At 37.0% G+C, this 26268-nt stretch overlaps 5 protein-coding genes across 7 annotated transcripts; 3 read left to right on the top strand and 2 right to left on the bottom strand.

The window, feature by feature from the left end:
- Positions 1 to 1465: 1465 nt before the first annotated feature.
- LOC108685109 (ras-related protein Rab-40B) lies at positions 1466 to 4388 on the bottom strand. Its single transcript, XM_018189756.1, has 4 exons — positions 4223 to 4388; positions 3633 to 3826; positions 3316 to 3538; positions 1466 to 3085 (listed from the first exon to the last, which is right to left on the bottom strand). The coding sequence occupies exons 1-4, from the start codon at positions 4380 to 4382 to the stop codon at positions 2772 to 2774; spliced, it is 891 nt and encodes a 296-aa protein (XP_018045245.1). The 5' UTR covers positions 4383 to 4388; the 3' UTR covers positions 1466 to 2771.
- A 2309-nt stretch (positions 4389 to 6697) lies between these two features.
- LOC108685179 (forkhead box protein K1) lies at positions 6698 to 12818 on the top strand. Of its 2 annotated transcripts, XM_018189856.1 has the most exons (6): positions 6698 to 6934; positions 7824 to 8158; positions 9150 to 9941; positions 10038 to 10294; positions 10371 to 10473; positions 10556 to 12818. In XM_018189856.1, the coding sequence occupies exons 2-6, from the start codon at positions 7881 to 7883 to the stop codon at positions 10734 to 10736; spliced, it is 1611 nt and encodes a 536-aa protein (XP_018045345.1). In that variant the 5' UTR covers positions 6698 to 6934; positions 7824 to 7880; the 3' UTR covers positions 10737 to 12818. The 2 variants fall into 2 exon arrangements, with proteins under 2 accessions (XP_018045345.1, XP_018045346.1); XM_018189857.1 differs by lacking the exon at positions 6698 to 6934 and having other exon boundaries at positions 7727 to 8158.
- A 406-nt stretch (positions 12819 to 13224) lies between these two features.
- LOC108685173 (gamma-tubulin complex component 6) lies at positions 13225 to 19273 on the top strand. Its single transcript, XM_018189843.1, has 15 exons — positions 13225 to 13592; positions 13694 to 13908; positions 13988 to 14223; positions 14297 to 14396; positions 14466 to 14822; positions 14888 to 14998; positions 15071 to 15241; positions 15314 to 15606; positions 15744 to 15963; positions 16049 to 16280; positions 16369 to 16561; positions 16660 to 18328; positions 18402 to 18611; positions 18705 to 18877; positions 18955 to 19273. The coding sequence occupies exons 1-15, from the start codon at positions 13400 to 13402 to the stop codon at positions 19253 to 19255; spliced, it is 4674 nt and encodes a 1557-aa protein (XP_018045332.1). The 5' UTR covers positions 13225 to 13399; the 3' UTR covers positions 19256 to 19273.
- An 89-nt stretch (positions 19274 to 19362) lies between these two features.
- On the bottom strand, positions 19363 to 23647 carry LOC108685174 (isoleucine--tRNA ligase, mitochondrial). 2 transcript variants are annotated; one of them, XM_018189845.1, is made up of 16 exons: positions 23571 to 23647; positions 23311 to 23509; positions 23003 to 23125; positions 22785 to 22932; positions 22520 to 22724; positions 22132 to 22439; positions 21888 to 22054; positions 21560 to 21796; positions 21302 to 21474; positions 21095 to 21233; positions 20855 to 21012; positions 20640 to 20783; positions 20349 to 20562; positions 19998 to 20250; positions 19755 to 19936; positions 19363 to 19654 (listed from the first exon to the last, which is right to left on the bottom strand). In XM_018189845.1, the coding sequence occupies exons 2-16, from the start codon at positions 23500 to 23502 to the stop codon at positions 19421 to 19423; spliced, it is 2877 nt and encodes a 958-aa protein (XP_018045334.1). In that variant the 5' UTR covers positions 23503 to 23509; positions 23571 to 23647; the 3' UTR covers positions 19363 to 19420. The 2 variants fall into 2 exon arrangements, with proteins under 2 accessions (XP_018045334.1, XP_018045333.1); XM_018189844.1 differs by having other exon boundaries at positions 23311 to 23616.
- A 1038-nt stretch (positions 23648 to 24685) lies between these two features.
- On the top strand, positions 24686 to 26042 carry LOC108685152 (mevalonate kinase-like). Its single transcript, XM_018189818.1, has 2 exons — positions 24686 to 25633; positions 25788 to 26042. The coding sequence occupies exons 1-2, from the start codon at positions 24686 to 24688 to the stop codon at positions 26040 to 26042; spliced, it is 1203 nt and encodes a 400-aa protein (XP_018045307.1).
- Positions 26043 to 26268: the final 226 nt, after the last annotated feature.

Below are 26268 nucleotides of genomic sequence, written 5' to 3'. Positions count from 1 at the left end.
ATAAACGTTTGTATATAAGTTAAGCTGTAATAGAAGTAATCATGTAGCTTATCCGAGATTTTTGGCATACTACAGCTCTCATTTGCGTGTGACGTTTACGGAACCGTTCTCGATCACCAGTGATATTGATGTTTCAAATGGTATATATTATTTTCGATATTACTTTTTATTTAGTGTTGTTAAATACTAATAATTTTGTTTTTCTTTTTATATTTGTGCTAATTAATAATTTACCTAAATACTCAAACTGATAGAACGGTCATGTACTGTTTATAATAAAAACACATACCGAATCGATAAGTTCATGTAACAAACAGTCACTTTGGATATTGGAAAACGTAGATATATATACGTATAGAAGATATATATTTAATATATCAGATACCTTAAGAGTACACTGATATTGTTAATTATATTAAGTCGACCCTTATTATAAAAAAAAGCTCTACTGTTGTCATATCCCTATAAGTTATATGTTGTTGTATTTCTTTGAGAAGAATTATCTTTATATTATCAGTTATTGATATCGATATTACATATATATGAACATACCGTATCATATCTGTGAATTTTATTTTTTCAGTAATTTTTTTGCAAACTGCGAAACTTGTCAATTTCAACGCTAACTGAATTTAATTTTTGCTTAAAAAATATACAATAGAAAGTATGACATTTATTGATATTCATTTACAACACAATTATTTATGAAAGGATCGTTTGAATATTTGTTATAAGACGTCTATGGGTTTATAAATATTCGATTTATTTTCATTATACAATCGCATGTGCTTTAAACTGGAACATAATTATAAATGAATATAAATTGAAATCAGGTTTCGCTATTATAAATAGAACTACTGTGTAGATGGAAATACATCGATGTAAGTTACAATGTTCAAATTAATAAGAAAGTAGTATTACAAGTTACTAAAAAAAGAAAATTTTGCCAATTCCAGTGATTAAATTTAATAAGAAACTCTATTAAGAAATCGATTAATAAACTGTAACTAAACCGTAGTTAAAAAAGCTAGAACGTGTTTACTATATACAGCAAATGTATGAAACAGGCTCTCTACTCAACAAAATTAGTATTTCGCTATTAAATTAGAAGCATTTTGGCAAACGGGACGGCATTTTCCGTTCTTTCCTTTCTTAAAACGTGGCCCCCTTTAAGTGAATATTCCTTCATACATGAAAGATAGTATTAATCTTGTAACAAAATGTTTATATATAATTAAAACGTGTGAACTCTTTTATTAAAGAAAATTTGGTATTTCGAAATAGGAAGTCCGTTTTCAAATCTATCGATTACATGCACTGTATAATGCATTAATGTGAAGTTTATTTAGTACATCTCACAGACAAGTAAGCACATCGTGTTATATTCATATAAAACAATATTATAATATAGTTCTTTTTTTTATATACACAGAATATAATTTAGTTAACTCTAACGTAATATAAATATACAACTCATGTGCTTTCCTGGCATCGAGTGATTTATTACAGACAATGTTGTTAGAGATCGAGTGTGTTTCTATCTATCTATCTATCTATATTACACACAAACGCATCTCCTGCAATCTTACACTGTACATGTATATGTGACTTACATTTAGGTAACATAAAATAAGACTATACTTTTAAATAATGTATTCGGGGAAGGGAAGGTCCGTATTTCATTGAATACGGATGAGAATAAAGTTCGTATCGCTTTGCGCGATTTGCAATTATCATATTATCGAGGGAGAGAGATAACAGAGAAAGATAAAAAAAATGAGGAAATTATCCGATCTCGCTCGATCAACATAATGCAATGGTAAAAACTCGTGCCGTAGAAAGAGTCAATTTTATTGCTCTTTATAAAACCGTCTTCTTAAAAAATATATAGCTCTTCCGCGCTCGGTAACCGGTAGTTTCCGATAAAACGGTTTTCGCGTCGTAAGCAAGTGAAAATATATATATATATGTATATATTTATATATGTTGCTAAATATATCTCGAGTTAGCTGCTCTAAAACTTTCTACACTTATGCTATCATCATTAGTCTACACCACAACCACCGTAGACTTAGCGAACTTGTACTTTTCAATTCATTACTCGCTGCTCCTGTAAGCTTATGATCAAAAAAAGAACATTCCGCACAGAGAGATACGTTTGTGGAAAGGGATGTTTTTCCAACAACGGCCAAAAAAAAAAAAAAAAAAAAACAAAGCGGCTTACAAGGGCTTTAAAGTATGGGCACACTCGAGTCGTATAATGTAATGTCGCGTGATATATCGGTATCTTATAAATCTTCGTAATTCTGACACGTTCTCTTTACACGATGAAAACTCGTGTGAGCTTTGCAATCGATAACATTCGATAATGCTTAAGCGATTTCCTTGCTTACGTGCCGCGACTCTCTCTCTTAATTTCGTACAACAGATGGCACGGATACATGACAGCTAGTTTCCCTTAAGCTCGTTAATCGTTCGGATGGTGAAAACTGTGTGCGCGGCTCGCGGATGTGTGAAAAAATATATATGAAATGTATCTCATGATATAAACGTAACAAGTATATCCCGTCAATGTTGGCAAGTGACAAAAGTGGAATTTCATATATTTATACTATTTCATACTAACAGTAATTACTATGAATTGTGAAACAACATTGTAAACGCGTTTGCATTCTCGATAAAACGGAGAGGGAGAAGGGAAGGAAGAACACTGATTGCTGCGCGACGCTTTTGTAAGTAACCGCTACTCTGATTTCTGTCCTTTGTCACTCTCAAGACACTGTGCAGGAATTGCGACCGACGCAACTTGTGCGGGAATCGGTGATGCTGCCGGGTGAGCTGCCGGGCGTAGACAGTCCGCCATTATTGTGACCCACCCCGACGAAGCGTAACTTCCGATGATGTGATCCCAGACTCTTGCTCGAGCTCAACGAGCGATTGCCGTTGTAGCGCAGTTGGGATGTGGTCGTCATCGCGTATGATTTCAAGTGCGATTTGATGGACTTGGGCAACGGCAGTTGATCGATTCCGTAAACCGTTGTTCGCGCCACTATCGCACGGCACGCCAGTTCTTGCAGGCTGAGCACTGAAAAGCAAATTAAATTCTTATTGTTCTAATCCCTAGATCTTAGGATCTTTATTCATATTTAGTATTCATATTTAATACTGGTTTTTATATTAAAACCTGTCTTAAATAGTTTTAAGATGTCACAAGCAAATCATAAATTCGCATTACCATTCTTAAAACGGTCTTAAAATAGATTGAATATTGATCTTCTCTGATAAAAATCTCTGATAGAAATCATTAATCGATACCTTTATTGGATCGCCATAATCTTTCCATGCCATTCCTGTGTAATGCCATCCGAGAGAGCTCTGAGAAGCTCTCACGGATGTTGAAATCGCAGAGAGGTGAGACTTCAAAGAAGGCCATTCGATTCTTAGCTGCGTAAGCCTCTGCATCTCGTTCACCCACTTGCCTTTTGAAAGCCAAGTGCAGACGATTGCCAACCAGTACTTTTGGTACGCCAGGAGCGTGCTGTAAAGTTTCATGTAAAGATATATTTTTGCATGTTGTCAGAAGACTGGACCAATAATCAGATGAAATTTTAATTCGTCAAATAAAATCTGACCTCTTCAACTTCTTTCAGCCATCTATCGATGCCATCAAAGGACCATTTGTTGGTAATGTCATATACCAAAAGTATACCTTGAGCACCTCTGGAATATGATCGAATAATTGTGCAGAATCTACCTTGGCCTGATGTATCCCATAATTGTAACTTGACTCGTTTTCCATCTAGTAGAATAGTGGTAGTCTTGTAAGCTGAAAAAGTAATAAAGGATCAGGTCTAATCTCCATTTCTATTATTATAAATTTTATTAACTTTATTCTTGATTTTATTTACTTTTTATCTTCCTCCAGTTTGAAGAATTAGAAAAAGATAAAGAGTGAACAGGATTAAAATTAATCTACACTGGTAGAAATGAACACAAGTCTTAAACTGACTTTGAAAAAAAGAAAGAAATATAGGAAAGCATTACTGTTGTTCGATTATAAGTACCAATGTTTTTATCCCAGTTAATTTTTTCTTTTTATTTCCAACATGAAAAAAAAAGGGAAAAATGAACCATGCAAGAAGTTGAGCAAGAAAAGAATAGGCCTAATGTTTTACATGTATTGAGAAAAGTTTTATGATATTGAGAGAGTGAAAAGTGTTACCGCTGCCGCTGCAGAACGGCGACTCGGCGGCACCGTCTTCGAGACCGCTCAAGATCTCTTGCTTGCCGACGTCGCTGTCTCCCACCAGCAGGAACTTGAGCAGATAGTCGTACTGTTTCTCCTGACGAGGCTTCGCCGTGTTGGCCTCACCCGCAGCCATAATATCCGCCTGTCGCAGACCCTGAGCATACTGCAGGCGACCAACGGGGCGACCAAGCTCACCCTGCCGCTGTCACACTTCCCCCCGTATTCACGGCACGCGGACGGATCCTCCTTCACCAGTTTCACCACCTGCACCGCCGTCGTCACCTCGACGGCGACCTCGTCGGGCACTTGGCCGGTGAAAGCTATCGCATCGTACCGCGGTGCACAAGTACGTCGCGTCGATTCTCTCATGGATCTCGATCGCGACGATCAGCAACGATCAGCGACGATCGTGGGGACTCTCTTATTTACGCGACCAGGACTCGGATCTCCGACAACGTGAACATGTATCATAATAAAACAAAGCACAGGGCTGACAAGGCTTTCTCCACTCTTCGACGCGCTTTCCCCGTTGTTGTCGCACTTGTCTGTTCCCTCAGTTCCCTATCTGCACCACATCAATCCCTCCAAGTCCCTTGCCTAGCCTCGCGTGACACTGCGCGACAAAGTTGCGCGCTGTCACGAAAATGCATGAAAATGAAATCCGCGAAGGTCGAGTACGTTTGCGAGTCGCAACTCACGAGTATCATTTGAAGTGCTGTCCTCTGAAGGAATATAAAGAAATCACTTTAACAAGAGTAAACATGAAAATTACACATTAAAAATTACACAAAAATGTAAACAATGAAAAATTATTCGCAACATAAAAGTGCCTTATCATTTCATAAAACAAATGCTTTATTAAGTGATCAATTTGAATGATTCCAACGCCATCTACATTAATTAATTCCTTGTATTCGCGAATCTTGCTATCATTGGACACGTTTCTATATTTTTGATTCATTCGGATTGGTTTGCAATCGTCAAATGAAACTGATGTTTCCACGCATTGTGTTTTCATTAATAATTTATTAATAATTATAATAAACATTTTGCGATTTTGATCGAAGATTAAAGTTATCAGTTATCGCTAGAAGAGTTCTGGACTGTTATCAATTTCGATTAATTTTAATTAGCCGACGATTAGTCCATTAAAATTGACCAATCGCATTTGTCAATGACAGAATTACTTTAGCGCTTATTTACCCAGCAAACGAGAATGGATTAAAATAGATTGAAATTTTTTTCTATCCGAATGCGTATTTAAATAGCGAATACTTTTTTTTCATTTAATTGGATTCAATTGAATTCAATTAGATTCAATTAGATGTAATTGGATCGAAAAACTGCATTTCTTATTCAAAATTTTGAATTGAACAGTATTCACAATTTGTGTTGTGCACACAGAAAAAGCTAATGTTATTTTTAGATTGAAAGACATAGAGATATGCTCTATGCAATTCCTATAAATGAATAAAAATGCATTCAAGATTGAAAAGCATTCATTTTAACATTCGTGATTCAATATTTCTGAAAATCTGAATCCATTTCAATTCATTTCAATCCATTCTCGTTTACTGGGTAATGATAGAGACTCGATCGTTATTTTGACTTTAAGAAACTCTCTCTCCCTCTCTGTCTTGTTTAAAAAAAAACAAAAAACGAAAAAGAGACAGAGATAGAATTTAAGCCTCATCTAAAATTAAAGTAATGTTGATATAATCAGGCTTTAGAGCAAAAAAGTTGGTTGAATCTAACCAATAAGAAAACGCAACAGGAAAGCAGCCAACAGGAAGACGCGATTGTCGGCATTCGCTCAGATAAAAGGATTTGCGGCTACTTTGATAAATAATAGTTCTATAATCACTCTATGATAATAGTTCTATAATCACTCTATTATCCTTTCTCCTCCTCGATCAATGATGATAACTGGATAACGTTGATTTAAGTTAAGATTTTCCAAATCTTGAGATAAATTTTGTATAAACTTTAGAAAAATAGGAAAACTAAATCACTTCCATGCAACGTAATCAAAGTAAGGACGTCTTGGCGCAAAAACGAATGAATTCAACCGAGCTCTTCAGTCATTTTTCCAAACAAGATCGTTAAATTTCATCTATTATTACATCATTTAAATAACATTATATCACATAAATAATTATATACTCATTTTTACTTTTGATCTATCATTAACGACTCATTGTAGGAAGCCCGTATCTCTGATCACCATGACTCGTTTACATTCTCGGGAATTCTCCTCAAGTCGATTCTCCTTCGGGAATCCTTGAAAGAGATGTGCGCAGAGGGAAGAGGAACGTCAAGATGTTGGAATTGGAGGGGGGGAAGGGGGGGGACTCGCGCGAGTCGAGTCCCCGGCGTTCGATTTTCGATTTTCGAACCGGGCGCCGATTCGCGGTTGCCGCGTCACGTGGTGGCACCCGTCCACGTTTCGGATTGTGGGTAAACAAGAGGAAGAAAATATTTGTGCCGCGCGTGTATCGTCATCGCATCGCCGGGAACGCGCGCGCGCGCGTGTCCGCTCGCCTGTTTGTCTGTCACCATTGTCATCGTTATCGCCGCTATCCTCGTTTCTCGCCGAATCTAAAGATCGAGAATCAACGAAGACCGTGACACACGAGGAGGCGAAGTGAACTCGAACGACCGCGGAGACAGGAGCGAACTTAGAAGGTGCTTGACTTGATTCTGCTTGTACTCACGACGAGCGCGCGCGCGCATGGTGAAAGAAAGGAAGAGAGAGAGAGAGAGAGAGAGAGAGAGAGAGATCGCGGCATCGTGCCGATTCGTTTCGTATCCCATATTGATACACACACACACACACACACACACACACATACATACACGAATAACGAACTCGGCGCGGAGAAAGGAGAGTTGAGGAGAGCCGGCCATATTTCACATATTTCACACGAGTATACTCGCGTATTCATACGCGGCTCGTGCTGTGTCCTCTCTTTCTCTCTCTCTCTTTCTCTCTGTTTCTCTTTTGTCTCGCGTTTATTAGATGCGCGCGCGCGCCCGATTTTGTCTTGCCCGCTGAAATCTCTCCTTCGACCGGGCGCTACGATTTTCTTGTCCGTCGTTTTTCTTCATCCCCCTCTCTTTCCATCCCGTTCGCGAACGTCACCCCTCTCCGCTATCACAGCGCGCACACAGTACATATACCCTCTCCGTCTAATTTTCGTCATCTGTATACTTGTATATCGCCTTGAGAAACGCCTGTATTCCTTGTTTTGCCGGTTTATTTCGACTCGCATCCGTTCGTTCCGCCGTTGCGTTTTATCTATTTATCTAGCGTATCTGAATCGCGCGAACCAGCGCGAACGTCCGTGAATTTATCTCTCTTTCGAGCTAGCAGCTATCTATCCGTGTTGCTCTCTCGAGTCTCGTCTTGCGCCATCTCTGTCTCCTTCTCTCTCTTTCTCTCTCCCCTTCCCCCTCCCTCCCCTCCTCTCCCCGCCCGTCTCGGTTGTCTTGCTCTCTTTTCCGTGCCTGCTCTCGGCTTATACATCACGGCTCGTTCGCTCTCGGTGCTATGTCTACGTACTCTCGTACCCAGGAGAGCGACGCGTGGGCCCTATTGGCACTGAAGTCGGCGCCGGCCAGCCCGTCGAAGATGCAGTGGAATCCGGAGTCGAGCGGGGCGCCGATAGCGCGGCTCGAGGCTCGCGAGTTCGAGTACATGGTTAGGCAACGACGCATCACGATCGGCCGCAACAGCAGCAAGGGTGAGGTCGACGTTAACATGGGCCACTCCAGCTTTATCTCACGCCGGCACCTCGAGATCTTCTACGAGCATCCATTTTTCTACATGGTCTGCAACGGCAAGAACGGCGTATTCGTCGACGGGGTATTTCAACGCAAAGGCGCCCCTGTCTATCAACTGCCAAAGACGTGAGTCTCCACTCTCCTCGCGGACGTTATTTATTTACTTATTTATTTATTATTGTTTCACGCGCGCGACCGCCGGCTTTCTCTCTTGTATTAAACATCACCGGGTGTTGCTTTTTCTTAGCCATGCTATAACTCGCGTTACTGTACCGTGAGTTAGGATCAAAGGTTTAATCATCTTGGAATATTTATGTATGTTACCTTGAATTTTATCTTCTTTATAAATGAAGCTCATAAAGAACTTTCGTTCATCATCTCTTTCTTCTTAGTCCTTAGATAATAGATAAAGGTAGCCATGACCCTGACGATTATGAAAGATGATTATGTAAAAATGGACGAACATTGAGAGTGACAATTATTCTTGTAACAGAAACAACTAGTCTTTAGGTCTGTTCTTTTCAGTTCAATTTGTTACATCGTTTGTTTCGTTCTTTTCTGTCCAATATGGAGAAAAAAAGAGAAAAGGAGTAATACAAGTTTACCTGAAAAGAACAAGTTACGTATAAAAATGTGATCAAATAGAGATTCTTGTTGATGTTAATAATTACAAGTCATGTAACAATTTAGAACTATAATGAAATATGAATGATGTGTATTTTTTTAGACTTAGAATTAATAATAGTGATAAATTTATTTTTTAATTTATCACTATTATTAATTTTTCGCTCCCTGATTTGGACTTCGACAACATCAATTTTGATTGTGTATTCTTGTGGATAAATTTAAATCTGTAATAAGTACAATCTGAGATTTATGAGTAAAAACTTGTTAAAGTTTTCATAAGTATGCAAAAAATTTTTTTAGATTTTCATATAGTTTGGAACAATATAAACATCGGCATTAAAGCTCAAAGATTCAAATTGTTGACAAAAAACGTAAAATTTTATATGATGGAGAGTTAATATATTTATTAGCATTGAATTCATGTAATTAATGATAATACTGCTTCGAATATCTTATAACTACTTTATAATTCACTTTAATGGTGTTTCAGATGTACATTCAGATTTCCAAGTACAACGATAAAGCTGATGTTCCAGTCACTTGTTGACGAGCAGGAACAGAGTAACATTCGTGTGCCCTCTCCGCCGAAGCAGCGGGCACCACTACCTCCTCTGCGGATAAACATACCGGACGCCGGATATAGCAGCCCTTTCCCGTCACCCACAGGGACAATAAGCGCCGCTAATTCGTGTCCGGCAAGTCCGCGTGCCGGTCAGGGCAGGAGAAACATTTCGGCGGATTTGCAGATGGTTGCGGCGTATGCCGCTTCCGTAGCAAATGATTCGCAGAATTCCACTTTGGATAGGCACAGTTTGGAGAGGCATGGTGATGGTGGACAGAGCTCCAGCAGGCAAATAAGCCCAGAGCCTGGTGCTGATGCTCGTTATCGAGGTAACAATTCAGGACCGAATGGTACAGCACCACATTACAGTCCACCAAAAGATGACTCGAAACCACCGTACTCCTATGCGCAACTGATTGTCCAAGCAATCGCATCGGCGCACGATAAGCAGCTTACCTTATCAGGCATCTATTCATATATCACCAAACACTATCCGTATTACAGAACCGCAGATAAGGGTTGGCAGAATTCTATACGGCATAATTTGTCGTTGAATCGCTATTTTATCAAAGTGCCCAGGAGTCAAGAAGAGCCAGGGAAGGGTTCTTTCTGGAAGATTGATCCTCAATCGGAAAATAAACTTATTGAGCAAGCGTTCAGACGAAGACGGCAACGTGGTGTACCATGTTTCCGTGCGCCCTTTGGAACACTATCATCAAGGTAATTTAAAAAAAAAAAGCTTTATGTTGTCTGTATCGTATATATCGATTGATACTTTATTTAATATTAATTCACCATTTATGCTCCAATCAACAGAAGTGCTCCAGCATCTCCATCTCATGTAGGAATCAGTGGATTAATTACACCTGAGTGTCTAAGCAGAGAGGCTTCCCCTGGACCCGAATCTTATCCGGATAGTTCGGTCCCATCTCCAGCTGGGCAACTCGCGACAAGTCAGTCAGCACCCGGTTCTCCCGGACATCCATATACATCGTCCCAGACAACTCATAAGGGACGCCTGATGCAAACAGTGGTAACAAATGGTGTCAGTGGCGATGCTACAGGAAGAGAAGGTACTTGTTTTTTATCTTATAATCTTAAAAATTTCTTCTTTTTGAGAAATATTTTATGGCTCATTTCTTGAAACAGAAAAATATTTGGTGCCTGGGAATGCTGTAGAGGACCATTCTTTATCTCCAGCTGGCCAATATAGTCCAGCTCCTGTTATTGTACAAACAACCTATAATTACAGGTACAATTACATTCTTAAATCGCATGGTATTTTATCGATATACATAATTTACAATTTTGTATAAATTTTCTGTTCGCAACAGTGGAAATTTTATTAGCCCCGATGCTGGCATTGGGGGGGGGGTTAGCAAACGCACCCATGAAGAATCAGACAGCTCGCCAGGTTCACCGGCCCCACTTGCGATCGTCGAGAGTCCCGAGCCTCCTGAACATCAGCCATCGCAATCTAAACGTCAACGTATTCACGAAATGGATGATCATTGAACTGATATATCTAGCATCCTGTTACGTAGAACATTATATTTACATTATTTGCCTGCGTCGACACACACACACACACACACACACACACACACACACACACACACACAGAGCAAACTTCATTTTATTTTAACCGCATAACCTGCTTTAGACTGCACATAATCGAGATCGAGCGTCAGTTCTATGTTCTCGCAAGAATTGCGAGAAACTGTCGTGTGTACGAGCCCGCAAAAGAAAATCAACCACTAAGAGAAAGAACGAGCAGAAGACACTTTTCCTATCCTAGACTTCATGTTTTCAACATGATTTTCTCAACAACAGTCAATGTACATAAGATATATATATACTTTATTAAATGCTTTCTCTTTATGACTTGTTAACTTCGGCAGAAGATATAGTATATATGTATATGGAGCTTATTTGATCGAAGGTCATCCAAAATAGTAACAGCAGCTGTTGCGCTGACACATCAAATTGCAATAATGTGATGCGGTAACGTGTGCCATTCAGCGTTTAGCCGATATATTAAATAGACGAAGAAGAGAAGAAAAAACGAGAGTGTTATCCAGTGTAATCCATTGAATTGAATGGAGCGAAAATGCGATTTATCCATAGCTGAATTCGCTGACCGACATCCATTTCATTCGCGCGATTTCTGTTTTCGTATTATCGCTTGCACCAGCTTGGCGTCGTCATCGCGACTAATGAAGATTAACGATAGGCAAAGTGATAAGAGAGCTGAAATAATAGATTATTACAATTAGCGCTCTTTTAACGCTCAATCGAACATTCTATCTAAAGACGAAGATAAGATGCAGAATATCAGTATGACAATGAGAAAGCTGATAAAGAACGGGCGGATAAAACCGACGAGCTTTTGTAACGTTAACGATGTGGTCTCTGTTAGAGATTGTTACCAGAGCCAGAGGAAACAAAAAAATAGAGCCTTATAATGTATGTTTTACATTGTATAATTAATGTAAGGACGCGATTTTATGTTAGTAGAATCTAATTCGAGCTGATCGAGCGGCTATACACGGGAACATATTGTATAAATATAATACTTCTCCTGTAGGGAGTTCACATGCGCATGTCGCTGGTCCGGCGAGGAGTAGGGGAAGACAAGGGGGAAGAGAATATCTTCCGTCAAGGATTTTTTTGAATTTTTTTTTTTCATTCCGAATTCTCGCCGCCCTTCGAATATGGTCGATTATTTCATTGTCACAATGAAATGGTTCACCTAATCTAATCATTTATAATAGTCTCATTTTTAATTAATATAGGAGAAGCTGTTTCAAATTAAAAGAAAAAAAAAATAGATAAAGGTAAAACGAAAGCGAAAGACAGGCGAGAGAGTTTTGTAAAACAATGTCGAGAGGAAAAATGATAATGCGATCGACGATAATGATGCCAAACTCGATTCCTCCTGCGATCGGTTTACTTTTCTCGTGCAATCGTAGTTAATCTTAAACTCGCCGATTCCCCTAGAACATCGGCGTTAGAGAAGATAAAAATAAACATTAAAAAAAAAACAGGAAAAAACGACACATAGTAGCGTTAGATTTACGATGGAGCAAAAGGAGGGGCAGTAGGATTGAACGTAAATGCGTTATACGGAGATCGGAAAAGAGCGTGGTGCAATAAAGAGGCAAAAAAAAAAGAAAGAAAGGGAAGGAAAAACGAAATTTATTTTTCGCACCTTTCGCGAGAGCGAGCATTCTATCTGAAACGTTTATTTTTCTATAGTCGGACGTACATGAGCACAACAAAGGGTGGTTTTTGAAGGATGATACTGCTAGAAGGATTACACGCTGTACAGTGTTGATACATACGTATCACGAGCGACGTATGTCACTATTATTATACATATACGTACATACGTGTGCGAGATACGTGTACACACGCAGCAAATAATAAGATAATATTCGCGGACGCGAGTGTGTCACGTGTGTCTCGCGAAAGATCGATATGCGAAACAGGTATACGTACGCGTTACATATACACATACACACTTTCCTTCAATGTCACGATGTGCATGTATGTGTGCATATGTATAATAACGCAATAAAATTAATACTACATCGTCATTTCGTTGTGCTCCTTTCATTTTTTCCCCATTTACATCTCCACGTGTTTTTTATTTTTTTTTCCCAAATTTTTTTCCTAATTTTTTTTTTGAGTTCCAAATTCGATCGAGAAGAATGTCAGTTCGATTGAAGTTTCAGTCCCCAATTTTTCATTTAATGGCACCGTATTTTATGTTGCCATGTCGCCGGTGATTACATCTTCCAACATCTTCATGATCAGGTCTGATTTCTGTGGCTGAACTAGCTGTACACTTTTTGAATTTAAAGTGAGAAAGGTTTATACGTTTGATATTTGTCGGAAGTGAGAAAGAGAGTCTAGTGCAGGAACAGAAAACAGACCATCAATATACATCTCTCTTTCTCTCGCTCATTCATTTTTTATGTGATCAGTCGTTTCACGACTTGCCAGTCGCCACTAGAGGTCTTCCGGGTCCTCGCAATTCCAGAATCCTCCAACTCCATCTCCGCGCGAGGCGAGTCGCGTTGTTATGGCTGACTATGGCACTATGAAAATAATCGCCGTCTCCCGCGACTCGTCGCAACGATTAATCAACAATCGGTTGAGAGAGTATTTCGATCATGGATCTAGAACGGGACGACGCTAACATCTACGAGCTCATCACGCAGCTGGTCAAGCACACGTTGCAGAGGAATCGTTCAGAGAATGGGAGTTCCTACATGCCGCCCAAGAGCGATGTCAAAATAGTGAAGAACATTCGCTCGAAGGCTTATGAGATATTGTTAAATAAGAGTAATAAGACATACAATCAAGGTACATTTGTATGCCTTAAATCCACAGAACAAAAATAAACATAAAAAAATAATACATGTATTTTTTTTCAAATAATAATATTTTGTTGATCGTAATTACAGGAAATGCGGTAAACTCTGATATTGATCCCCTAGTGGAGATCTTGAAGCATGCCTTCGTTCTCAGGCTAGCCCTGAAACGCGTGTCAGAGGCGAAAAAATTAGAAAGTTTGATAAGCGAGCTGTATTCCGAGGAGGATAACACAGACACTGTAATTTATACCTTACAGTTGTTGATAGAGCTCAAAAATTTTCAGACTGATACAGGAACTGCATTGGTACTTATTTCGCCTGTTTGATCGTACAATCAATTTTTAGAATTGATGTCAAAGCTAATGTGAATCAAATTTTGTTTAGGATGTATTTCACTATGGTAGAACCAATCCTTTCTTGCCTGAGGATATTACATCTACGAATGGTGTACCAATGTTTCAAACATATCCCATGGAATCTTTTATCTTGCCAGAAAAGTTTGAGGCGATGCTGGGCATACGCAGAACCTGTACCAGGCAAGATACAGTGACCAATTTTATTAGCAGAGTATCTTTCGAAGATGAGTGTGTATCAAAAGCTATCTTAGGTATCCAAATTAGGTATGATCACAATGATGTTAAGCCTTATTTTCTGTAAACAAATATTTTTAGTTTTTTTTATTTATTATTTTAGATATAATAACACTATTGAAATGTCTCCCTGCATATCGAGCTGTACTGAAAAGACAGCAAAACAATCTAATATACTTGCTCCTTTCTCAACACATATTATGGTAAGTTATATACATATATATTTTTTTATATATTTGTTTATAATACATGAATTATATTTTTTTTATCAGGTTGAACAAACAAATAAAATATATTTATCTACACCAAGATTTATGTCAAATATAACTTTACCCTGTGAATGGATAAAGTCTGTAGATAATCAAATTCAGAATTGTTTCTGTGCTGTGTCATCAGAAAAATCCGATCGTAGTTTTACAAACGAATCAAAAAGTGTTGCAAATAACATTGATTTAATATGGAAAGAGATATTGTTTTCTGACGATTGTGTCTCCAAATTACGAACGTGGGAATCTCTTGGAGCACCGGAGTTTTCCAAACAGTCGTTATTTGTCACTGATCTGCCAGAGACCGCGCTGCACTTAGCGAGGATAAGACAAACAAGTATTTTATCACTGCTGCCAAAGAAGGTAAAGACGATGATGCCTGTGCAAATCATGTATATCATGCAAAAATTGTTCTCTTTATGTTATAGGTAATGAATTCCATATCCCTAATGTCGGAGGTTTCGTCTGAGAAATTTTTATCGGACGTCAAATTGTTGTTATTTGGTATAGACTCAGACTCTTTTAAATATGATACTGTGGTACGTGATTTAATGCTACTACTACGCTAGAGCGTAGTTGCGAGTTTATATGTTATGATAGTCTTATTTCAGACAGGATTTAAATTGGAGGAGAACATTACAGTGCATGGCATAAGCTTCGAGTCACTGAAAATTACTTGCCAAGAAGCAATTTCTTGGGGCAATAGTTTCAAGTGTTTGTCATGTCTTGTCATGCCCGATCCACAAACGGGTAAATTGCAGCAGCACGGTCTCATATTCAAGGTACATATAATTGTATGAATTTTTATGATATATTCTATTCATATTTTTTAATTATATGTAATTCAATTGTAGGCAATGTGCGCCAATATCAAAGAACTACTCCTTTACTATCGCTCGGCATTGCAAAGGATTCTTAACAGACATAAATTTCCTGGATTGTTGAGTCTATTGAAACAGATTCATCCGCTGGCACGTTTAATCGTGGAAGTCGCGAGACTGTGCGGCTGTAGCACAAATCAATATATTTTAGGCGGTGGCAGTGGAATTTTGACACATATTTATAAAGAGGTGACCAAAGTCACCAATCCAAAGATCGCATTGGTGTTTTATTCCATATTAAAATCATGCTGTGAAGTCTATTTTCGGTGAGAAAACGTCATGTCTTTTTTTGCACAAAAATTTTATTATTGTTCACAATTTTATTATTATCATTGTTTCAGTATTGTTCACAAAAAGGTAAAAAATGTTAAATCAGATAAATATTTACTAATTATTCTTGTAGGTTGTTGCAAAATTGGTTGTTCGAGGGGATGTGTGATGATATTTACGGAGAATTTATGATTCAAGCACGGTCTCATTATCTGCGAAAGAGAGGACGCAAGTTTTGGACGGAGAGTTTTGCAATCGATACTGAATCGGTACCTGGTTTCTTATCTGAATTGTCGGAGTCAATATTGCAATGTGGAAAGACGTTACGACTCTTAAAAATTTGCAGTCCCAAGGTTCTACTGTTCATTACTGAAGCTTGTTTGTTTTTATAAATTTAATTGTGAATCAATAAAAAGATATTTTAATGTTTGCATTTAGAATTCTGTATGTAACGTGTCTCTCAACGCTCAACCGGAAGTGAGGGTCTGCTTGAGTGTGTCTATGCTGCGAGAACAATTGCTAAGGTGTCAGGAATACGAACGTAAAGGCGAAGCGGCATTGGGACCAATTGTATCTCTTTTATCCGCAATTCAAGATGCAAAGAAAGCCGAGAGAGAAACGGCTAAGCTTGTGATATGCGCACAACAAGAAACGTTGTTGAGGCTGGATAGTAAGATATACTTTCAATTTAAGAGTTCTTTTCGAGTTCTAAATTAAAGATGTACGTATGTAACAGTTTCCATAATGTTTTTGTTCAGAGCAACGCAAAGAACTTAGCATGAAAACCGCACAAAGTAAACGGGAATTACTGCAAGAATTGAAGCAACAGGCGGAAGCGAGCGCTTTGATTAAAGAAAAGGAAAAAGAGAATGAAATGCTAGCTGACAAATTGTTGCTCGAAAAGATTAATCGAGAGCAGGAAGAAATGCAGGAACAACAGCAAGCCGAGAGGTGAGATTTAATATTTTAAATTTAAATGAAGATGGAGAATGATCGTCACTGACTTTAATTTTTAATATTTATGGTATTAATTATTTTGTTTGTTTCAGAGAAAATCTTATAAATTATTATGATAAATTAACTGCTGATATAGAAAGCAATCGTGCACGATCCATTTGGCGACAGGCGCGAATGAGTCATTTCGAAAGACGAGTAGAATTTTTAAAATCTGTAAAGAAACTCGATACAGAAATGTCAGAAAATGCTACTACATTAAGTTCCGATAAAAATATAGTCGTCGATATTGATGAACAAAATAAAAATACATCCGAAGCAGAAGTTGTATCAAACCAAGATGAAAATAGCAACTTTGCGGAAAACGGTTTGTTGGATGTAACTGCAACAGACATTTCCGATCAGAGCAATCCTAAAGATCTTTTGAATATTGAGTGCTTGGATGTTTCGCCTGTCGAAAATTGTGAGTCCGATAAAGATATTACATCGGATGAGAAAATTACAATTGAGGATTCCCCTATTACAGCGGATACACAGAATATATATCTACCGCAAGAAACTCCATCATTAAATTATAAGGTCTATAAGAAAAATAACGAGAAGAGCGACCTGCAGGACTTCCTACGTGACGAAGCAATGAAAAACATCCATACTATAATAAATGATGACGATAAAACGAGTGTGTTCAATACTCGTTTAAACAACATCTTAGAAGCCAACGAGATGACCGAGAGAATTATTGGTGCTATTAACAGGCCTAAGTCCTTAGCTATTAACAGAATAGATAATATAACCGTTGCACAAACCAACAAACTTAAAGTTCTGATGCAAGAGTATGGTATGACTCCGAATAACAATGAGCTCAGTACAATACTTACTAACAATCAACGATTTATTGATCACACAAATACAAACGATAATAATCAGATATTAATTGACATTAGCGAATCAAGCTCGAATAATATGAAAGAAAATATGAACAATAATGTTCTTTCAACAACTAATATCCGATTGCCAACAGTTGAAACGATGAATATACATGGACCTATGAATAACGAAGAATGTTCAAATAAGGCCAACAATACAAATAATGAAACAAACGAGCCGATATTGAATAATATGCAGCAGCAGAATATAGATACACCGATGTCATGTACGACCGACAATTTCACCACAGCATCGATTCATACTCCTTTGTCGCAGATACCCAATAGCGACGATATATTCGCTTTGAACGCCGGTCAGGAAGTCTCGTCTTTATCCGACGATATGACGAAGTCGATCACAGAAGAAACATGCTTCGAGTCTCCCATGAGTAGTAATTTCAAGCTGCCGAATCTATTCGGTGTTAGTTCCGACGTAAAATCATCGACTGCACCTTCGTCTCTGACCATAGCTGACGTTGAGATGATCGATCATACGTCTCTCCAAGTATACTTGGAGAAATCCATCATTATTCCCCTGCAGATACAAACCCGACTAGTTAATAATGCGATCATTAAATACCTGGTGAATGAGCACAACATGCTTTCGCATTTGCACAGTTTACGTAGTTATTTCTTCCTTTTGAATGGCGAATTCGCAAAGAGTCTAACGGACTCGCTTTATTCGCGACTCTACGCAATATCCGCGCCAATTGAACTCTTTAATTCCGCTACCCTTACGAATCTCTTGGAAAAAGCGCTGATGAACTCATTCAACAATAATTACGCCCATTCAGAACTTTTGAGTCTTTCTGCCGTTGACAAACCATGCCAGTTATACGTAAGTGCGGTTATCTGTTTTGAATTATTATTATTATGATATTTGTTCCAATATCAATAATAGTTCCTTGCAGATTTCAGATCCGAATGTGTTAGAATGTCTTTGCCTCAATTATAAGATAGCGTGGCCCTTGAATATTATTTTAGATGATATGATGATGCTGCAATATAGCAAAGTGTTCAAGTTTTTAATAATGATTGGCAGGATGTCATGGGTATTACAGGAAGACTTTAATATAATGAAGATGGAGCGTAACGCAATTAATTCAGAACAATATCACAAGGTAAATCGTCTATCGCAGATATTAAAAAAAAAAATGAGATATTAAAAAATCAAAGAATTATTCTTATTGATTTTATATGTTTTGTCGATACAGTTGCAGTTATATAGGCACTCCATGACACAATTTATGAATGCTCTTCACAATTATTTAATATGTAGCGTACTACACGCGAGTTGGAATGAGTTTGAGAAGGATTTGCAGAATTCTCGGACAATAGATCAGATTTATCTCTCGCATATGAATTATATTAAAAGGATACTTTCAAGGTAGTCTCTGGGACTTGATTGGTTTTTCTCAATCCGGAACCAAACACTCATAACGACTCATAACATTCCAATTTTAGGTGCATGCTCAACACACGAGGAGAAAAAATGCGCGTTTGCTTGATCAATATCTTTAAAATCATATTGAAGTTTCACAATCGTTTGAGATCGCAAGCTTGGATTGTCGACAGCACGAGTCGGTACAGCCATCCGAATTTCAAGAGCTTGGAACAAATGTACCAATCGTTTTGCGAATGGCGAACGTACATGGCACACGTCGCGCACAAATTGGCTACCAGCGGGTACCAGCCGCATCTAATGCATTTTCTTAACGCTTTAAATATAAATGATATGTACGACTTAACGACAAAACAACAATAGCACTGTGATTAAATTCCGTCTTTTACGATCGATGTATTGAATGTAAAAGAATGTGAGTAATCTCTCCTATAGGATCATTAAAAGGAATTTAATTTTCAAAAAAAAAAGAAATGTCTTATATTTATTTTGCAAAATGAGTGATAGTTGAGTTAACCACTACACCGCTTACACGGATATCGATGATACATTCGTCACATCGAGTACCTTAATGCAACGACCGCAAAGACCGTTTTTATCTACTTCAGGATATCGCCTGCACCTTTGACAGAGTATTTTTTCAGTATTATGTAATTCAATCTGTGTCTCTGTTACCGTGGGTGATTCTACCAATATAACTGACGAGAGTTGTAAAATGTCACATAGTTCCGATGTAGAGGATTCCTGATCTTTTTGAAGCATCTGCGAAAAGAAGCAGGTACGACTTACAATAATCACATTTGATCATTATTATTGCGAGTTAGAGACTGATATAATTTACGATTTATAGAAAGTGCCTCACCGAAAGTGATTTATAATCATCTTTCGAAGCTTTTAAGATGCCCGACAATTCCCATGTGTTACGATTAGCCGATATGTTCACCTTGCTTCTCAAACTTAGAGCTATTTCTACATGCCTAGCAATTTCTGGTTGATGCCAAGTTTCTGGTACTTTATATTCAGTATGATACAGTGGTACTGACGCTGTAAATAATACGCGAACAATAATATAATGCCGGAAATGCTTTCTTATTAAATCACCTACCCAAATTTTCAGGGTGGTACAACCACACTTCTTCTGCTAAATGCGGAATGATCGGCGCGATAGATCTCGCAAGTACGGTCAGAGTTTCACGCGTTACTTCTACCGCAGCCAGACGCGTTGGGGACGCTGCTTCATCGCAGTAAAGTCTATCTTTAATCAAATGGCAATACACCGGCGACACAGTGTTTGCCAGGAAATACGTTATCAATTTACTCACGTGATGGAACAAATAATTGTCGTATAAATTTTGAATCTGTAAGATAGAGAATCAGTGTTATAAATGACATAAATAATGTATATTAATATATATTTTATAATAATATATATTTTTCAGATATCCTTACATTTTACCTTTTTATTATATTGATGCAGACAATGTAACATGTATTTGTCAAGATAGAGATATTCCGGTTCGACTGTGATTCTCTCACTATATGAGTGTAAAATACCTAAGAGGAATCGTAAGATTAAGCGCAATTTTTGTACAGATTCGTGACTTTCACGCAATAACGCGGTTGTGACTGGAATCTGGCTGTGTTGGCATCCATGACTAGCTACCCACCATCTATCAATTTCCTTTTATTAACCTTAATTATTTTATTTTCAAAAATAACATTACATTAGAGAATATTTTTAACTGACCTTAGAGTGTCGACACCATATGCTGGATCTTTACTCAAGTTTTCTCCTCCTTTGATAATTGTCTCGGGATTTATAACGTTTCCCACTGATTTCGACATTTTCGAGGCTTTATCATCTACAGCAAATCCATGCACGAATAACGCGCTTTGGAAAAAAAACAATATAAATGTATAAATATGTATGAGAGGTATTTAATTTCACGTTGCGTGAGCTACCTATAAGGAGAACATTCTTGAAGAGCAATGGATGTTAGTAATGATGATTGAAACCAACCGCGAAACTGATCCATTCCTTCTAAATATAAATCTGCTTTATGTTCTGGTAAAACAACTGACCAGGAGAGACCGCTATCCAACCAAATATCCATGATATCCTTTAAGAAATATAGTCATGAATTTTCATGCATTATTGATATTTGTGATTCTGTTAAAAGAGATTATTAGTTTTATACATACGCTTCCTCTTTCGAAATCATCTATATTATCGTTTAATTTCTGCCGAAGTTCACGACCAATTAATTTCTCGATCGATAGCTCCCACCAATAATTTGTTCCGTGTCGTTCCATCAGTCTGCACAATCTCTCAACCCATTTTCTACAATATGAAAGTATGTGTAATCCTATTCGAAACTTGTTAATTGTATTGTTAATTAGCAAAATTACCTGCTTGTATACGTATCACCAGTTCGTTTATTGTGCAACACTGGTATCGGCGTTCCCCAGGATCGTTGTCGAGAAATACACCAATACGGTCGTTGCTTAACTTGAGTGACTAATGCATTCAAATATGATGTCTGATTTTGCTCCGGGTATATCCTTATATTCGCGATGCTGTCCTTGCGTAAAAAAGACATAAGCACACGAGTGATGAATGCGTAATAACATGCCTGTTTTTTGTTCAGAAGGATCCGGCTGACTTACAATTGCCTTCTCCTTAATAGACTTTATGTCTATGAACCATTGATGACTCGCGCGAATGATTACAGGTTTCTTGGTTCGCCAATCATATGGATAGCTGTGCGTAATTGTGTCAGTATGCAACACGTCTTCACCGATATGTTGCAAGACCTTATTAACGCCATCGTTTAGAACATTTAAGCCAGAGAACTCGTCACCCGCTTCTATGGTGAAACATCCGTCGACGTCTATCAAAGATAACTATAACAGTAATGTGGATTGACCTAATAAAATCATGTAATGCAACTGATTAGAATGTAAATTACACTGTCATCGATAAAAGATAGCTTACAACTGGTATATTATTCTCAATAGCGATGAAAAAGTCCTCGGGACCATGCGCGGGAGCTGTGTGAACCAATCCAGTACCGACATCAGTCGTAACGTGATGTCCAGATAAGAATGGCAAACGTTGTTTGGTAATAGGATGAAGATACTTGGCTTCACCTAATTCCTGCCCTATTAATAAATCATTTTTCATTTATCACTCAATATACAAGCTGTCTAATAAATATTTAAATATAGCTGACTCTTACCTGTAACAGTTGTAATAAATTTTAATGGACCAAGCTTCTGCTCAATATTAGCTAAACATTCTTGTGCAAGAATATACAAATTTTTCGAATCCTCCACAATGCAGTATACAATGTTATTGGAGAAAGCTATAGCTTGATTAGCTATCAATGACCATGGTGTAGTAGTCCAGATAAGGGCATAAAGTGGTTTATTTTCCAAATCTTTTAATCTCGAGGCTAATGCATGCGTATCAAGTCGCATGCGAATAATAACACTTTTGCTCTTATGAAATTCGTTATATTCTAATTCCGATTCTGCTAATGCTGTTCTATAATTATTGAAAATAGAAAAAATCAAAGGTTAAAAGAATCTTTTTTAGGATGATTTATGGATATTTCTAATTTATACCTGGAGGACGGTGACCAGTATACTGGTTTAAAAGCTCTAAACACGAGTCCTTTGTCATACAGATTTATAAATTGTTGCATCTGATTCTTTACATATGAAATATGGTTTGTGAAATAACATCCTGATTCGTTCCAATCAGCCATAATGCCCCATGACGTAAAAGCTTGTCGCTGCTTTATGATAGCGTCACTTGCATATCTTCCAGCTACAAATATGGCAAATTTTAGAAAAACATGTGTGTTAAGACATTTATATGTCAACATACCTTTGCGACGAATTTCTAAAGGATTGCTATCTTTTATATCATTAAGTACTTTTTGTTCAATTGGCAAACCGTGACAATCCCAACCTGGGATATAATGTACTCTTCTGCCTGATATAATTTTGCTTCTTAAAGTAATATCTTTAAGAATCTAAGAGAACAAAATAATTCCTAAATATTAGTGCACAGAAAGCATCATAAAATTCTTTATCAATAAAAACCTTGTTAATAGCATGACCCATATGTGGTTCTCCATTTGCATATGGTGGTCCATCGTGCAAGATAAAGTCTGGTCCTTCAAGATTCTTCCTCTGCCAGTTGTATAATTCCAAGAAGCCGCATTTCTATCGCAAAAACAACAACTATATATAAAATCATAATATATATGGATTATCATTGTTTCGTACAATTGAATCATAACAGCCAGAATTTATGCATGCAAATATTTAGCGATTTTATCGGAAAACAGACGTTCTGATTTAGATGTTAAATAAAAAGAAAAAAAAGTAAATAGACAAAGAGAATCCACCTCTATTAAATAATTATCCATCTCTACTCGTTTTTTGCCGCCGAGTCGCGCCGGGAAATTGGTTTGCGGCAGCAGCACAGTTTTTGTATAACTTTGTTTTGCAACGCTCTTCATGCCTCTCAGCCATATTACGTGACAGAATTCTGCGTAAGTCCGCAAAGTAAACCCTGTTGTCTTAAACAATCGCCTCATCTTCGCGCTAAGTATGGACATCATTCAAATACAAAAAGATACTTTGTGTTTTAATCTCATCTCCTAACCTCAGTTCCTCCACTTGAGCCTGTTACGCCATTTTTAAATGTCACAATCTCGTCGACTTGACACACGCATGTGCTGTGCATTACGATCTATTTCAGATAAGTAAGAGGCTCCACACAATAAAAGGAACAGGGAACAGAGGAAGAATTTCAACCTATCAGAAACCGTGTATTCCACAATGCATGATTTCTGATAGATTGATATTCTTATTTTCTGTTCCCTATTCCTTTTATTGTGCGGAGCTCCAAGTGCTCACTATCGATACTGTGAGATACCGATATTTCTTCTATGAGCTATTGAAAATTTTTATTCCTGTATTAACTCTTCGATTTACTTATCATATCATTTTTGGTATACTTTTAATTATTTATATTTTCTATATTTTCGCTATCTTTAATGGAGAATTTTGAGAAAAATTTATAATATTCTACAAATAATATCACCGTCTCTCATAGATTCAATGTTTACAATTCTGTTTATGTATGTGTTCCGATTGTGTGAGTGTCATTGTCTGTTAAATTATTATTAAAAAAAATCGTTATCTTTTACGTTCCTTTAACCGTCTTCTAGCAAAGTAATGCGAAGTATTTTTAAAGAAAGTGACAGACTAATTTGATTGGTGTTAAATTTTTACTGAATTTTAGTTGTTCAGCTATTTCAAGGAAAACTTTGATTTTATGTTTTAGGTAATGTATATATATTATTAACAGATTATATATATAAATATATATTCCGTCACTTTAAAACATTAACGTTTAAATTTGGCAATTTATAAAGCTTCAATAATTCAAAATGCATTATCTAAACTTGTATAAAAAAAAAAGAAGGAACAATTTTAGCTGTTCTATTATTAAAAATTAGTAAAATAAGAAAAGCCGAGCAGACAAGTAAAGTCTTATTAAATTTTGCCTAAAGTGTATACGATTCATAAGGATTAGTGACAAATTATTTTTGTCAAAGTTATAAGACGTTCTATTTAACCACATAACGTGAAAGTGATAAATATTATCTGTGAACAATTTTCTCTGATATTCATTTGCGAAAGTAACACAATCTTATGAAAAATTTAATTTACATTCGAAATTATAAGGTAAAAAAATTTTTTTTGTAAAAAAGTATGTACAGATTCAAATTATCCGCACCGGGTACGACGTTTTTATGCGGAGAACCTAACAGACGTAACAACACTTGTATAGCAGCCAGCTTAGACATGCGTACTACACTCACGTTCTCTTCGTTTCCTCCAGCAGTAGTCCGAATAGAGTTTATTGAAATAGATTTCTCCAGTATCCAGTTACATGTGAAAATACCTTTACGCCAATTTTATATACACTTCTATGGCGAAAATTACAATAACATATTTTCTTGTGTTACGGTGCACGAAGTAGTAAAAAATTTTATCACTTCCATGACGGACTATGACGGCATATACGAACCTAGCAATCAGACTCATCAATTAAGTTTACAAGCATTCTTTTTCCTTCTTATTCTTATAAGCCGCAAAGAACATATCATCATATCATCATCTTTTATTGTGAAGCTATCAACGGAATTGCCGATCGGTGAAGGTCTGGGCAGTTCGGCATCGTTCGCGGTATGTCTCGCGGCGTGTTTTTGGCGTTGGTCCCTTCTGCAGAAAGGGACTGTCCTTTACGAATTCGGCAAACAAGATCTCCTGAAGATCTCAAATTATGCTCAGAATTGTGATTCTATTATATATAATTCCTCGACTAAGATTGATACCATAATATCCACGTATGGCATGATAAAAATATTCGACAAAGGAATAATAAATACGCTGACATCAAAGTCTTTTTCTAATTTGCCAGACATGAAAATCCTGCTAGTCTTTTCGAATGTTAAGAAAACGAAAAGCAAAAAGAGTATGAAAATTGAAGCGTTGAAGAATTCACATTTGTTAATCGATTTCATTCTGAATAGTATCGAAGTAATATCATCTACGTTTATTTATGTGCTTGATATTATTGACGTAAAAATATATAATCGTTTAAAAAAAAATAACAGTCAATTTATTAATATAACAGATAATTATAAAACATTATTGGTAAGTATTATATATTATCTTATTATCTGAACTTCGGTATCTACTTTGGTATAATTTTATTACACGACGTACTTGTGACGATTGTCTTTTAGAGATTTCCGTATATCGCTATACGCTGGAAATTTTTAAAATTATTTTTTAATGTGTTTTACAGGATATTATTCACATGAATCAAGGACTACTAAAAACATTAGGCATGTCGCATCCAAACCTGGACATTATTTGCGCAATTGCTCGAAATTTTGGATTCGCGGGCAAGCTTGCGAGTAAAAGTGGAGGTGGATATGCTTTCATTTTGTTACCGAATAGCACAGATGAAAACATCCACGATCTTACCGTGATATTGGAGTCGTATGATTTTCTTGCTAAGATAGCCACTTTGAATTGTAGCGGAATAAGAATTGAATAACCATAAAATTAACAATTTAATAGGCAAATAAATATATGAGCAACGTACTATTAAGATGACTTGATTATAACAAGTGATGTACAGATATATTGTAGAGTTTGATATATATTCTTTGTATTACGGAATATTAAAAATACAAATATATTAAGATTATATAATGAGATGATAATAAAATATTTACTTTAGCTAATAATATGTGAAAATGTCAAAATGTTTGGTTATAAAT

Source organism: Atta colombica, unplaced genomic scaffold (genome assembly GCF_001594045.1).
Source record: "Atta colombica isolate Treedump-2 unplaced genomic scaffold, Acol1.0 scaffold146, whole genome shotgun sequence".
Classification (NCBI taxonomy): Eukaryota; Metazoa; Arthropoda; class Insecta; order Hymenoptera; family Formicidae; genus Atta; species Atta colombica.
Note: the sequence above shows the minus strand (reverse complement) of the source record. Positions and strands in the feature narration are given on the sequence as shown.

What these genes read in the sequence shown, in the direction of transcription:
- LOC108685152 (XM_018189818.1), top strand. Translation starts at nt 24,686, where the DNA reads ATGTACAGATTCAAATTATCCGCACCGGGTACGACGTTTTTATGCGGA. An exon ending in ATAATTATAAAACATTATTG is followed by an intron (nt 25,634 to 25,787) that starts GTAAGTATTATA and finishes TGTGTTTTACAG; the next exon opens with GATATTATTCACATGAATCA.
- LOC108685174 (XM_018189844.1), bottom strand. Translation starts at nt 23,526, where the DNA reads ATGATGTCCATACTTAGCGCGAAGATGAGGCGATTGTTTAAGACAACA. An exon ending in TTGAGAATAATATACCAGTT is followed by an intron (nt 21,797 to 21,887) that starts GTAAGCTATCTT and finishes TTACTGTTATAG; the next exon opens with TTATCTTTGATAGACGTCGA. An exon ending in TATGGTGTCGACACTCTAAG is followed by an intron (nt 20,563 to 20,639) that starts GTCAGTTAAAAA and finishes GGAAATTGATAG; the next exon opens with ATGGTGGGTAGCTAGTCATG.
- LOC108685173 (XM_018189843.1), top strand. Translation starts at nt 13,400, where the DNA reads ATGGATCTAGAACGGGACGACGCTAACATCTACGAGCTCATCACGCAG. An exon ending in CTTTTAAATATGATACTGTG is followed by an intron (nt 14,999 to 15,070) that starts GTACGTGATTTA and finishes GTCTTATTTCAG; the next exon opens with ACAGGATTTAAATTGGAGGA. An exon ending in AACGTTGTTGAGGCTGGATA is followed by an intron (nt 16,281 to 16,368) that starts GTAAGATATACT and finishes GTTTTTGTTCAG; the next exon opens with AGCAACGCAAAGAACTTAGC.
- LOC108685179 (XM_018189857.1), top strand. Translation starts at nt 7,800, where the DNA reads ATGTCTACGTACTCTCGTACCCAGGAGAGCGACGCGTGGGCCCTATTG. An exon ending in CGATGCTACAGGAAGAGAAG is followed by an intron (nt 10,295 to 10,370) that starts GTACTTGTTTTT and finishes TTCTTGAAACAG; the next exon opens with AAAAATATTTGGTGCCTGGG. An exon ending in CAAACAACCTATAATTACAG is followed by an intron (nt 10,474 to 10,555) that starts GTACAATTACAT and finishes TGTTCGCAACAG; the next exon opens with TGGAAATTTTATTAGCCCCG.
- LOC108685109 (XM_018189756.1), bottom strand. Translation starts at nt 4,382, where the DNA reads ATGGCTGCGGGTGAGGCCAACACGGCGAAGCCTCGTCAGGAGAAACAG. An exon ending in GGCTGAAAGAAGTTGAAGAG is followed by an intron (nt 3,539 to 3,632) that starts GTCAGATTTTAT and finishes GAAACTTTACAG; the next exon opens with CACGCTCCTGGCGTACCAAA. An exon ending in ATTATGGCGATCCAATAAAG is followed by an intron (nt 3,086 to 3,315) that starts GTATCGATTAAT and finishes TTTGCTTTTCAG; the next exon opens with TGCTCAGCCTGCAAGAACTG.